The 14,914-nt window shown below is 38.5% G+C and overlaps 1 protein-coding gene across 2 annotated transcripts in view; it reads right to left on the minus strand.

The window, feature by feature from the left end:
- ATIC (5-aminoimidazole-4-carboxamide ribonucleotide formyltransferase/IMP cyclohydrolase) overlaps positions 1 to 14,914 on the minus strand; it is a 97,453-nt gene that overhangs the window by 28,501 nt on the left and 54,038 nt on the right. For both annotated transcript variants that reach the window (XR_009155438.1, XM_058186054.1), the window contains exon 13: positions 13,017 to 13,109. Coding sequence is in view for 1 of the 2 variants with exons in the window: in XM_058186054.1 (XP_058042037.1) it covers positions 13,017 to 13,109 (93 nt within the window). In the remaining variant the exon portion in view is untranslated. The remainder of the gene's footprint in view (positions 1 to 13,016; positions 13,110 to 14,914) is intronic.

Consider the following 14,914-nt stretch of genomic DNA (forward strand, 5'->3'; position numbering starts at 1 on the left):
GGGACACCGATAGGAACTGTTTGGGATGCGAATAAAGTTTTTATTAGAGGTATATTGATATATTTGGACAATAGGCAGAGGAATAATAAACAAAGGCAGCGTAGGTACTTGGAAGAAGAAATTCACAAGAAACAACAATTATTAATACAAAACCCACAAAACCAGAAACTTAAAGAGGCTATAAGGATATTACAGAGTCAATTTAATATGTTAATGGCAGACCAGGTGGCAACAAATATACAATATGCTAAACATAATACCCTTTGTAATGCAAATAAACCTGAGAGGTGGCTGGAATATAACTTAAGGAAAAAACAGAAAGTACGCATCATAGAAAAAATAGAATATAAAGGTAAAGAGATATATCAACAGGACAAAATTAAAAAGGCCTTCTCAGAATTTTACACTACTTTATATGCTAAAGATAAAATACTGAATAGGGACATTTACGATTATTTGAAAGATTATAAGGTTAATACTCTAACATTAGAACGAAGGGAAGAGTTGAATCAGCCGATAGCTACTGGAGAAAAAGTGGAGGCAATTAAACAATTAAAAATGGGGAAAACTCCTGGTACAGATGGACTTACAGCAAGTTATTACAAAAAGTTACAGGATGAAATACTAGGTCCACTTAAAGAATTATTTAATCAGATACAATTAGGAGGGGGAATACCCCCATCATTGAAAACATCCTTTATTTCACTGATACCAGAAGAGGAACAAGATTCCTCTAAACCCGGGAATTATAGGCCGATCTCACTTTTAAATAATGACTACAAGATTTTTGTTAAAATAATAGCGAATAGATTAATGTTAGTTTTACAACAAAGAATTCATACTGATCAATCTGGATTTATAAAAGGGAGACAGATGAGGAATAATGTTAGACAGATTATTAATATATTGGAATATTTGGAAAAGAAGAATAGTTCAGCAGCACTTATTTTTTTGGATGCGGAGAAGGCCTTTGATCGATTGCATTGGGATTTTTTATTTAAATTAATAGAGAAAATGCAATTTGGAGACTGCTTTGTTAGAATAATTAAAGCGATTTATGGAGAGCAAACAGTTCAGATTATAATAAATGGTAGTTTGACAGAAGTTACTAAAATTGCGAAAGGAACGAGACAGGGATGTCCTTTATCACCACTATTGTTTGTTTTAACTCTGGAACCATTATTGGATAAAATACGAGAGTTAAAGAAGATAGAGGGAATTGAAATTAGACAATATGAGTATAAAGTTACAGCTTTTGCAGACGACTTAGTGGTTACTTTAACAAATCCTATAAATTCAAGTATATCTCTGTTGGAAACAATTGATAAATACGGAAAGGTATCAGGATTTAAAATAAATCAGAATAAAACAAAAGTGATAATCAAAAATATGTCTAAATAACAGAAACAAAAACTAGAGGAAATAACAGGATTTGAGGTGGTAAAAAAGGTTAAATACTTAGGGGTTTATATTAGCTCATTGAATAGGAAACTGTATAAGAATAATTATCAGTCGCTATGGCAAAAAGTTCAGAAATACATGAATGCTTGAAAAAAATTGCAGCTATCGTTAGTGGGGAGGATAGCGGCTATTAAAATGAATGTGTTACCTAGATTTTTGTTTCTGTTCCAGATGATTACCAATAATTAAGAAAGATAAAAATTTGGAGAAATGGCAGATTGGGATTAATAAATTTATATGGCAAGGTAAAAAGGCGAGGGTTAAAATGAAAATAATTCAGGACTCACGGGAAAGAGGTGGCTTAAAAATGCCTAATTTTAAACTATATTATGAAGCAGTAGCCCTTTCAGTAATAAGTGACTGGTTTAATTTAACGGAGGAAAGAATTTTGAATATAGGTGGTTATGACTTATTATATGGATGGCATGCGTATTTATTTTATGAAAAAAAGTGGATAGGGCTTTTAAGAATCATGTGTTGAGAAGTGCTCTTTTGCGGGTCTGGAAAAAATATCCCTACATATTAGACTATAAGATTCCTATATGGGCAAGCACCAGACACGCAATAGAGAATATAAATATAGAACACAACCAGGAAATGATTACTTATAAAGAACTCTTGTATGCTGAAAGAGGTAGCTTGCAATTAAAACCTTTACAGGTATTAAATGAAGAAGGGAGGAAATATACTTGGTTTCAATATGGGCAACTAAGCGCTAGATGGAAAGAAGATCAAAAAATTGGTATAATGCAAAGGGAGGAAAATTTAATAAAGCAAATTAGAAATCAGACCCAGGCGCATATAAAGAGATTGTATAATGTGTTGCTTGAAATAGATTTGGAAAAGGATTTGGTAAAGGACTGTTATGATAAAATGGGCACAGAATATTCAGGAACCAATAATGTTGGCAACATGGGAGAAAATCTGGGTTAGAAATGTTAAGTTTACACAAGCACAGAATCTAAGGGAAAATTTTTATAAGATGTTTTATAGATGGCATTTAGATCCCAAAAAATTATCATGTATGTATCCTGATATCCAAGCAAAATGTTGGAGATGTGAGTGTGATGACGCTACATATTTTCATATTTGGTGGACTTGCAAGAAAATTAAGGCCTTTTGGATAAGAATTTGGTGGATTATTCAAAAGGTCTTGAAGAAGAAGATAAAGTTCCTGCCACAATTTTTCCTTTTGGGAATTATAACGGATTGTACAGTGACTGAGACTAAATTGATTTTGAAATTAATAACCTGGTTGGGCGCAGAAGGGGGGGTTCCCCTGGTCGAGATGTGCCCACCAGGTTTCCAGGCATTCCATCAACTGAGGGCCCAGGGTAGGAGTGGGGGGGTAGCGGTTGTTATTCACGAGGGTCTAGAACCGAGGGAGGTCACTGTCCCGCAGATAGCCGGTTGCGAAACCCTTCTGGTTAAGTGGGGCTGTGGGGTGCAGGTGGGCATGCTGGTCACGTACCTGGCTCCTTGCTGTGTGGCAGCAGCCCTGCCCGAGCTGTCGGAGATGATAGCCGGGACGGCGGTTGAGAACCCCAGACTTATGGTTATGGGGGACTTCAACTTGCTGTCGGTGGGCGAATCGTCAACAGCAGTTCGGGAGTTCATGGCTTCCATGGCGGCCTTGGACCTGACCCAAGTAGTTAATGGTCCCACCCACGCTGGGGGTAACACGCTGGACCTGATTTTCGTCTCGGGACAGTGGCTAAATGATCTGGATTTAGGGGAATTAATTGTTAAACCCTTCTCATGGTCAGATCATTTACTCCTTCAGCTGGACTTTCGAACCTCTGCATCCCGCCGCAGGGAGACGGAGCCGGTTCGATGGTTCAGTCCCAGGCGCCTGATGGACCCGGAGAGGTTCCTGACGGAGCTTGGGCCGTTTCCTGGGGAATTAGCCCACGACTCGGTCGAAGAACTGGTGGCTGCCTGGGAAGGGGCGGCCGCCGGGGCTTTGGACCGCATCGTGCCTTTGCGGCCTCTGACCCGGTGCCGAATTCGCCCAGCTCCTTGGTATAACGAAAAGACGCCTAGAGAGTGCCTGGAGCTCCAGCCGTGCCGAATCCGACCGAACACTAGTTAGATCTTGTATTCAGACCTATCTAGTGGCGATAAAAGCGGCGAAACATACCTATTTCTCTGCTCTTATCGCATCGGCAGATAACCGCCCAGCCACCCTGTTTAGGGTGACCCGCTCCCTGCTCTCGCAGGAGGCTCGGGAGGACCCCTTGCAGGGGCGTGCTGAGGATTTTGTACAGTATCTGTCCGATAAAATCACTCAGATTCAGGACGGGCTGGACACTGATTGGATAGATCCGGGCGAGGGGACGAGGACAAGTCTTGTGGATATTATTTGGGCTGAGTTCGATCCTGTGACTCCTGACGACATGGACAGGTTGTTGGCTAGGCTGAATCCCACCACATGTTTATTGGACCCGTGTCCCTCCTGGTTGGTACTGGCCACACGGGAGGTGACACGAGGCTGGCTCCTGGGAATTATCAACGCCTCCTTGTTGGAGGGCACTTTTCCCGGTGCCCTGAAAGAGGCGGTGCTGAGGCCCCTCCTCAAGAAGCCTTCCTTGGACCCAGCTGTATTGGCGAACTATCATCCAGTCTCCAACCTTCGCTTTTTGGCGAAGGTTGTTGAGAGTGTGGTGGCATATCAGCTTCCCCAATACCTGGAGGAAACTGTCTTTCTAGACCCGTTCCAGTCCGGCTTCAGACCTGGTTACAGCAGCGAGACAGCTTTGGTCGCGTTGGTGGATGACCTCTGGAGGGCTCGGGACAGGGGATGTTCCTCTGTCCTGGTCCGGTTAGATCTCTCAGCGGCTTTTGATACCATCGACCATGGTATCCTGCTGCGGCAGTTGGAGGGAGTGGGAGTGGGAGGCACCATTTATCAGTGGTTCTCGTCCTATCTCTCTGACCGTTCGCAGACAGTGTTGGCAGGGGGGCAGAGATCGACCCCTAGGTCCCTCACTTGTGGGGTGCCTCAGGGGTCGGTTCTCTCGCCTCTCCTGTTCAACATCTATATGAAGCCGCTGGGTGAGCTTATCCGTGGTTTCGGGGTGGATTATCATCTGTACGCTGATGATACTCAGCTGTACATTTCCACCCCGAACCACCCCAACGAAGCTGTCGAGGTGATGGACCGGTGTCTTGAGGCCGTGCGGGTCTGGATGGGGAGGAACAGGCTCCAACTCAACCCTACCAAGACAGAGTGGCTGTGGGTTCCGGCGTCCCGGTACAGTCAGCTTACGCCTTCGCTGACTCTGGGGGGTGAAGTTCTGACCCCCAGGGGAAGGGTGCGCAACTTGGGCGTTCTCCTGGACGATCGGCTGTCTTTAGAAGAACATTTGAAAGCCGTCGCCAGGGGAGCATTCTATCAGGTTCGCCTGATGCAGTTGCGCCCTTTTCTTTTTCTTTTTTTTTTTTAGAGCAAAATTTTTTATTTTCCATAATAATTCCCACAATTTGACCAGTGTACAATACAATCACTTATCCAACAATCAGTCCTATACTCAAATTATACTCAAATTATATTGATATTTTTTAATCTGATACTTATTTTGAATATAATCAATCCACTTCCTCCATTCCAAAATATATTTTTCTTGTGTACAGTCTTTCAAGTAAGCAGAAATTTTTGCCATTTCTACTAAATTTGATACTTTACTAATCCATTCTCCAATTGTAGGTAAGTCTTCTTTCTTCCAATATTGTGCAATCAATAATCTTGCAGCAGTTATTAAATTCAGAATCAGTTTTGTCTCTATAACAGTGCAATCTGAGATTATTCCTAATAAAAAGAACTGTGGAACAAACTTGATCTTCTTTTTCAAAATGTTCTGCATAATCCACCATATTTTAATCCAAAAGGCTTTAACTTTTTTGCAAGTCCACCATATATGATAATAGGTAGCATCCTCACAATCACATCTCCAACATTTTGCTTTCACATTTGGATACATACATGACAGTTTTTTAGGATCTAAATGCCATCTATAAAACATTTTATAAAAATTTTCTCTTAAATTTTGTGCTTGCGTGAATTTAACATTCCTCACCCAAATTTTTTCCCATGTTTCTAACATTATAGGTTGTTGAAAATTTTGTGCCCATTTTACCATACAATCTTTAACCAACTCCATTTCTGAATCAATTTCAACCAATACATTATATAATCTCTTTATATGCTGTTGACCTTGATCTTTTATTTGTTTTACCAAATTATCATCACTTTGCCTTATACCAATTTTCTGATCTATTTTCCATCTAGATTGCAATTGTCCATACTGGAACCATGTATAATTTCTTCCTTCATCCCTCAATTTCTCCCTAGATTTTAACTGTAATTCCCCTTTTTCCATAGTCAAAAGCTCTTTGTAAGTGATAACTTCCATTTTTTGTAATATATTTATATTCTCTATCATATGTCTGGGGATGGTCCATATTGGTATCTTTCCATCTAACTTATATTGATATTTTTTCCAAATCCTCAACAACGCACTTCTGACCATATTATTCTTAAATGTCTTATCAATTTTCTTGTCATATATTACATATGCATGCCATCCATATAACAAACCATAACCTTCTATATTCAAAATCCTTTCCTCTGTTAAATTAATCCAATCAGAAATTAAAGTTAAAACAACTGCATCATAGTACAATTTCAAGTTAGGCATTTTAAACCCCTCTTTCCCTAACGCCTTGCATTATTTTTAACTTTATCCTCGGTTTTTACCCTTCCATACAAATTATTAATCCTTTTGCCATTCTTGTAAATTTGCATCTTTCTTCAAAATTGGAATCATTTGAAACAAAAATAAAAATCTAGGCAAAACATTCATTTTTATAGCTGCCACTCTTCCCAACAATGATAATTGTAACTTCTTCCATTTCTCCATTTCTTTAATTACTTTTCCCCACAATACCTCATAATTATTTTTATATAATTTTACATTCGATGCTGTAATGTATACTCCTAAGTATTTAACCTTTTTAACTACTTCATATCCAGTTATTCTTTCTAATTCTTCCTTCTGATGTGTATTCATATTTTTAATTATCATTTTGTCTTCTGTTGATTCACTTTAAACCCAGATACCTTACTATACTGATCAATTGTCTCCATCAAATATACAGCTGAATGTATTGGTTGAGATAAAGAAACAACCAAATCATCTGCAAACGCTCTTAATTTATAATCTTGATTTTTAATTCTAATTCCTTTTATTCGATCTAAACCACGTATCTTACTCAATAATATTTCCAAAGTTAGAATGAATAATAATGGTGACAAGGGACATCCTTGTCTAGTCCCTTTCTCAATCTTGAAAGATTCTGTTAATCCACCATTTACTATTATTTGAGCTGTTTGCTTTTGATATATAGCCTTAATTGCTTGAATAAAATAATCCCCAAATTGCATTTTTTTATTACTTTAAACAAAACTGCCAATCCAATCTATCAAAAGCTTTTTCGCATCCAAAAAGAGGAATGCTGCTGAAACCTGGCTGTTTCCTTCCAAATATTCAAGTAAATTTACAATTTGTCTCATATTATATCTCATCTGTCTCCCCTTAATAAATCCTGATTGGTCATTATGAATTAATTGATTCATCAGTGGCATCAATCTATTCGCTAGTATCTTAGCAAATATCTTATAATCAGTATTTAAAAGCGATATTGGCCTATAATTCTCTGGTTTAACACCATCTCGATCTTCTTTAGGTATTAATGAAATAAAAGCTGTCCTCCATGAAGGAGGAGCTTCTCCTCCCCTTTGTATTCTGTTAAATAACTCCTTAAGTGGTACAATCATCTCATTTTGTAAATTTTTATAATAAGTAGTTGTCAAGCCATCTGTACCTGGTGCTTTATTCGCTTTAAGCTGCTTAATTGCAAACACTATTTCCTCTGAAGAAATTAATTGATTCAACTCTTCCCTTTGATCTACTGTAATTTCTAAGATACCGTGGTCCTGTAAATATCTATCTATATCTTTATCATTAATCACATCTCTAGAATATAACAGTATAATATTCTAAAAAAGCTTTTTTAATCAAATTTTGCTGATATACTTCCTTACCTCTATATTCTATTTTATCAATTATATGTCATTTCTGTTTCTTTCTTAATAAATATGCTAACCACCTTCCAGGTTTATTAGAATTATTAAACAAATTATGTTTTGCATATTGTAGATTAGTTGCCACCTGATCTGCCATTAACATATTAAATTGACCTCTTAATATATTTATTGACTCTTTTATTTTACTATCTCCTGGATTACATACCAATAACTGCTCCTTCCTTTTAATTTCCTCTTCTAGTTCTTTTCGCCTTTTATGCAGTCTATTTCTATATTTATTATTCATCTCTAATAAAATTCCCCTCATATAAGCTTTGCTGGTGTCCCAAACTATCTCTATAGGTGTCCCTTTATCCATGTTCAAAGAAAAAAAATTCCTTCATTAGAGTTTTACATTCATTTACATTTTGTTCATATTTAAACAAGTGCTCATTCATCCTCCACGACCTCCTGGCCTCTTTTTCCCGATCTAACTCAATCCATATCGGGCTATGATCAGACAAAGTTCTAGAACAAATTTTTGTCTTCTTCACTCTGAAAAACAAATCATTAGTAATTAAAACGAAATCGATCCTAGAAAAAGATTGATGTCTGTCAGAAAAAAATGTAAAATCTCTCTCTTTTTCATTGCGTTCTCGCCATACATCTCTCAATTCTAAATCTTCCTTCAAATCAAAGAATGCCTTTGGCAGTTTTACACGATTGGAAATATTTCTAAGACTTCTTTTATCTTTCTGGGTATCCATCACTCCATTCCAATCACCCATTAATATATAAGTTTTATAATCCCAAGATATTATTCTTTTATGTAAAAACTTATAAAATTTTTCTTGTTGTTGATTTGGTGCATAAACTCCTATTAAAAGTATTTTCTCCCTCCAGTAAAAGTTCAATAGCAATATATCTTCCTTGATTATCCGCCTCAATTAATGTTGCAGATAAATTACTCTTTATATAAACAACTAATCCATTCTTCTTTTCTGTAGAAGATGCAACAAAATGTATTCCCAATTTTGAATTTATCAAATATTTCTGGTCTAATGTTCTAATATGTGTTTCTTGTAAACATACAATGTCATTTTAAATTGCTTCAAATAATGAAATATCTTTCTTCTCTTTGTGGTGAGTTTAATCCATTGACATTCCAAGATAAAAGTCTAATTGCCATTATCAGCAATCGAAACTTTTGAAGCACCAGCCGCAAATCATATCTTTCTTTGGGCCTTGCTCCTCCCACTGTTTCCGTCTTGGTAATAGCAGATTGAGCCTGTTGAGCCTTTTCTTCTTGTTCCTTGCGTTTGACAGCTGCTCTTGTCATCCTTGGCTCTTTTGGAATCTCTGATCCCATCTTACACACATCCAACACTTGTAAAAGATCTTCTTCCATTACTATCACTTCTTTTTCTTTAATTTCGCCTTCCTTTCTCCTACCATCCGAAGATGGTGGGCTTTCAGCTTTAAGCACATAAGCATAAAACTCTCGTGCTTTACTGACTGTATTAAGACGATGTGCTTTCCCTTCATAGTAAACTATTATACCAATTGGGATGTCCCATCTATACTCAATCTGACGTTTTTTAAGTTCGTTCACCAAAAAAGCAAACTCCTTCCTACCTCTCAACATTTTGGGGGGAATTTCCTTTAGTATTAAAATATCTTGGCCGCTTGAATCTTGTCTCCTTTAAAAAGCTTGTAAAATCTCATTTCTCACTGTTCTAGTAGTAAAATAAATAACAATGTCTCTGGGAAGATTTCTTTGTCTTGCTATCCAGGAATTCACACGATAAATTTTATCAATATAAAAGCCACATCTACTGGCGAACTGCCAAAATCTCTGCAAAGGCCTCCGAAAAAATTTGCTTCAAATTCTCATTTTTACATTCTTTCAGTCCACGGATTCGTAAAGCAAGTTCCATAGCTCTATATTGTACCAAAACAATTTCATCATCAACTTTATCCATTTTACATTGAACTGCCTCAATCTTATTTTCCAATTTTAAATTAACTTTCTTTATTTCTTCTACTTCCTGCTCCAGTAAAATCACATTTGATGCCAGACCCTGTACTGCTGACACCAAACCTTCTTTAACTTCTTTATTTCCAGTTTGAATTTCTAACATCTGTTTTTTCATCTCTGACATTTCTTCTGTAATTAATTTAAACTTATCCTCTATCTGGGAAGTTTGCCAGTTCATAGCATCGTTAAGAGATTCTTTCATAAATTCTTTCAGATTATCCTGAAGTGCTTCCAAATTTAGTGATTTTGTATCTTCTGTATGTGCTGGAGAGACTCCCGTTGTAAATGTACCTGGGGTTTTTGTAACAGTTGACTTTGTTTTGCTGCCATCTCTTAAAATTTCTCTTTAACTTAATATTACGTATAAACCTTTTAAGTCTTTTTTTTTTTTTAAATCAGTCTCAGTATCTCTTCTCCCTTCTCATTACAATGTTTAAAAAAAATTTCCAGCTGGCCTTCAGCAATAAACAGCAGACAGTGAGAATTGTAACACTTTCGTTTTCAGCTGCATAGCTCATTAAAGAACAATCGCCATTTTCACTTTGAAGTCAAATCCAAAACTTAAAAAAAAAAATAACAGGGAATTGATTGATTACTTGCTTTTATAATTAGAGCTCTCCTGTTTCTGTTCAGTCCGGTATTATCTTCTTTAATTTAAAATTGGTCCCGGCTAATATTACGTATAAACCTTTTAAGTCTTTTTTTTTTTTTTTTTAAATCAGTCTCAGTATCTCTTCTCCCTTCTCATTACAATGTTTTAAAAAAATTTCCAGCTGGCCTTCAGCAAAAAAACAGCAGACTGTGAGAATTGTAACACTTTCGTTTTCAACTGCGTAGCTCATTAAAGAACAATCGCCATTTTCACTTTGAAGTCAAATCCAAAACTTTTAAAAAAAAATAACAGGGAATTGATTGATTACTTGCTTTTATAATTAGAGCTCTCCTGTTTCTGTTCAGTCCGGTATTATCTTCTTTAAGTTAAAATTGGTCCCGGCAGTTGGTCGCGGCAATTAGGTCTGCCGGAGCAGGAAAAAAGCCTCAGATCTGGAGCACTTTGAAGTTCTGAGGGGGCTTAACCCTTCGAGCCCCCTGGTATCTTCCAGGAGCTCTAGGGAAGCTCTACCTCTGCTTCTTTTTGCTCACCTCCGCTTCTTCTCCCGAAGAGGGGGATTTCCGAACTGCTGGACAGCTGATTGTCGCTGTCTTAGCAGTCCAACACGATCCAGAGGTTGATGACCAGAAAGATCACCTCCATTGCCAACGGAGCCAACCAGGAAGTCTGTTGCGCCCTTTTCTTGACCTGGACTCCTTACGCACGGTCACTCACGCCCTCTTACCTCTCGCCTGGACTATTGCAATGCTCTCTACATGGGGCTCCCCTTGAAGAGCACCGGGAGGCTCCAACTAGTCCAGAATGCGGCTGCGCGGGTAATTGTGGGAGCATCACGTTGCTCCCATATAACACCTATCCTGCGCAGCCTGCACTGGCTGCCGGTAGCCTTCCGGGTGCAATTCAAGGTGCTAGTGCTCACCTTTAAAGCGCTCCATGGCTTAGGACCGGGCTATTTACGAGACCGCCTTCTGCCACCGATAGCGCCCAACGACCTGTGCGCTCCCACAGAGTGGGCCTGCTCCGGGTGCCATCAGCCAAACAGTGCCGGCTGGTGACCCCCAGGGGGAGAGCCTTCTCTGTGGCAGCACCGACCCTATGGAATGAGTTACCTCCAGGGTTACGCCAACTTCCCGACCTCCGTACCTTCAAGCGGGAACTGAAGACTCTGCTATTCAATCGGGCGGGACTAGCCTAAATATTATTTTAATTTAATATTTTAGTCTAATTTAATTTTAATTTAATTTTAATTGTATTAATCTATTTATAATTTTATATTTTAGGGTTTTATATCGGTCTTTGACCGTTTTAGTTTTAGTTTTAGTTTTAAATTGGCCAGTTAAATATTTCATTTTAAATGTATTTTAAATTTGGGATTTGTATTGTGTATCTATGTATTTTAATTAAGGCTGTACACCGCCCTGAGTCCTTCGGGAGAAGGGCGGTCTAGAAATCCAATTAATAAATAAATAATAATAAATAAATAAATAAATAACAGCAGCAAGACTGCTGATTGGACAATATTGGAAGAAAAAAGAATTACCTACAATAGAATGGATATTGAAAGTTATCAACTTGGCTGAGATGGCAAAAATTTCAGCCTTTTTGAAAGACAATACACAGGAAAGATATTTAATTGAATGGAAAAAATGAATTGATTATTTACAAAACAGATATCAGATTAAGAGATATCAGATTGTCTTTGAATAATTAGGATGTATTATTTAGAATGTTATGGGGGAGGTTAGGAAATGAAAAGACTCGGATGAGGCTAATTGGGTTAGAAGGGAAAATCTTAGTCTATGTTTGGTTTATGTATAATAATACCTTGTGATTGACCCGGGAAGCCGGGGGGGGGGGGATGGGGTGAAGGGAGGGGTGAAGGGGGTTTTGAGGGGGGGAAAAGGGGGGGAAATGTTTGTTTGTTTTCTAAAACTTTTTCAATAAAAAAAAAGATAAAATAATTGAAGACAATGGACTTTGGGGAGAGATTTGTAAATTCTATAAAAACTATTTATGAGAAATAGTCAGCTAAGATAATGATAAATGGAGAAATGACAGGAAATGTTAAAATCAGGAAAGGTACAAAGCAAGAATGTCCACTATCCCCATTTCTATTCATTTTTGACTTCTGAACGGGAACATTAGAAGAAATGATAACATTAAAGGAATAAAAGTCAAAAAAGAAGAATATAAACCGCCCACCGGTTCCACAGTAATGATGATTTATAAAGTGTATCGCCGTCTGCGTATGCCTCTCGTGCATCGTGGATTGGGTTTGGGGGTGGGGGTGCCGGCTACCAGCTCTGCTTGTCTGTTACAGCTGGGTCGTGGTGGGGAGATGCGCGAGCTATTCTGAGACGAGGCTCTTTTGTTTGCGGTCGCCATTTAGTTTCACTTATGTAACATGAACTAAACTTATGCGCGGGCGATACAAATAGCATATTTTCAGAAATGTAAATTGTCACCACCCACCATGAAAGCTGGAACGCCCACTAGTGGGCGGTAGGGACCAGGTTGACTACCACTGCTATAGTTCATGCTAGTTAGAATCTGCATAGATTACTTTTTTTAAATTACAAGCTTTTATAAAATCTGAAAATGCTGTTATCACTGCTCTTATCATAGCACTCTTCATATTCTTGAAGACCATCTCACACAAGATGAAACCTATTGTTGTCCAGGATAAAAATTTATATGTTAGAAATGTTAGGAACAATTTTGTAACAGTAAGATCTGTTTTGATAGCAATCACTTTTAAAATTAAATATTAAATCAGGAAGAACAAAAAAACACTCTTCTGAATGTTCACATATACATACCTGTCCATTCTTGGCATAACAAACAGAATTAGACTGAGTATATTTAACAGCAATGGTGGCAACAATGAGATCTCTGATAGCTGAATCAGGCAACTGAAACAAAGAAAGATTTTTACAAAGGCATCTTGGATCTTTAAAGGGAAATGAAAACATCACCTGGCTACAGATAATCCTTGATTTATGGTTAGTCAGTTAACAACTTTTCAAAGTTACAATGGCCTTGGAAAAGTGATTTATTATGGCCATGAAACACTTTTAGCCATCAAAAAATGCCCCCCCCCCACATGTAACTGTATTTCAGGTGCTTGGCAATCAACTCCCATTTACAACTAGTTGCCATGCCAAGCACCCTATGATCATATGATCACCCTTTTTAATCTTCTCTGCCAGTTTCCTCAGGAAGTCAAAAGGAAGCTGGAGAGAAGGTTGCAAAGGGGAGCACCAGGATTGCAGTCATTTGAGGAAACAGTCACATGAAGATCTTGCTTAATGACTGCTTCACTAAACAACCAGGATTCCAGTCCCAATTTTGGATGCAAGTCAGAAACTCTCAAAATCAGGAATTCATGCTGGCCTGGTTTCTGGAATTCTTTCCAACTCCTTAATAATAGCTCTTCTCTGGTCACTTGACCAGGAAGGGGAAGGAGGTTTAGAATGGAAGATTCAGCACTATTATAAATATCAGCAACATTCTATGTTACCTAGGATTACACTAGATTATTCCCCCCCCCCTTTTTTTGTCTTCAGTCTCAGCTGGATCCACACATTTTTCAAATTGGACCTTTTCTTTTGATTTCTCTGTACACCAAATGTGTCCCATTTGTGGTCCCATTCTGTTCAGTTTTCAGAGAGTTATCCTGCTGATGGACAGACAATGGACAATTAATTAGAGGTTGTTCTGACCCCTGACTTCGAACTGTATTATTCATCAGCATACCCAAATTGTATTATTCCAAATACAGGTAGTCCTCGAGTTTCAAATGTATTGGAGCCTGCCCATTCCATTCATAACCTGAGGATTTGTGGGAGTGAATCTTGTACCTTGAATGGGATCACTCCCTCCTTTCGCCCATGCATTCGCTAATTGAATGTGAGGCTCGTTAAGTGCACATGAGGTATTTCGGGGGGGGGCATGGGGGGCCTGCTGATTGAACAGGCCACCTGCTTAAGACCATCCCAGGCCTCCCCAGCCTACTAAAATACCTCATGCTTCCCACAATTTCTTCCCCTCCCCAACCTGCTGCGCTGGGTCACTTACCATGTGAAGATCTAGCAACCTGTCTCCTTTCCAGCCTCTCAGCCATGCATGCCCCTCCACAGCTCTGGTTTGGCCTGCGCAGGTCTCGCTTGCCACAGAGCTTCAGAGGGGCGGGCCCACGTGGTTGAAGGCTAGAGGGGAAATGGAGGTTTGGAGGTGCGGTCCAAAATGTGCAGGCCTGCCCCTCCGAATCTCTATTTTGGCCGGCAAAGTGCGGAGCAGAGGGAAATAGATAGGACAAATGTTGCAAAGCTTCTGTTCGTAAGAGCGAACAACTGCCATGGTGCTGCAACATTCATAGTTTCAGGACTTGTTTATAAACACTAAGGGGCGTTTATCGTGTAACTTCAAATGTTCACTCAGTGAGCGCTCATAACCAGGGGATCACATGTAGAAAAAGTTGGATGGTTGAATTAAAATATATTTTTTTTAATGGGAGGCAATTTCTTAAGATGTCAGAGATGAATTCCAGTTTAAAAAGCTTACCAATATCTCTTTTTTTATTTGATGTCTATCCAGGTCATGGTTGTCCCAAACTGCTTTTTCCAATAGGCAACTGGACTTGCTTGGTGTTTTCCTTGAAAACATTTTGCACCTCCATCCAAGAAGGTTTTCTAGAACTGATGAGAGGTAAAACGTT

Source organism: Ahaetulla prasina, chromosome 1, assembly GCF_028640845.1.
Source record: "Ahaetulla prasina isolate Xishuangbanna chromosome 1, ASM2864084v1, whole genome shotgun sequence".
In the NCBI taxonomy this organism is placed as follows: Eukaryota; Metazoa; Chordata; class Lepidosauria; order Squamata; family Colubridae; genus Ahaetulla; species Ahaetulla prasina.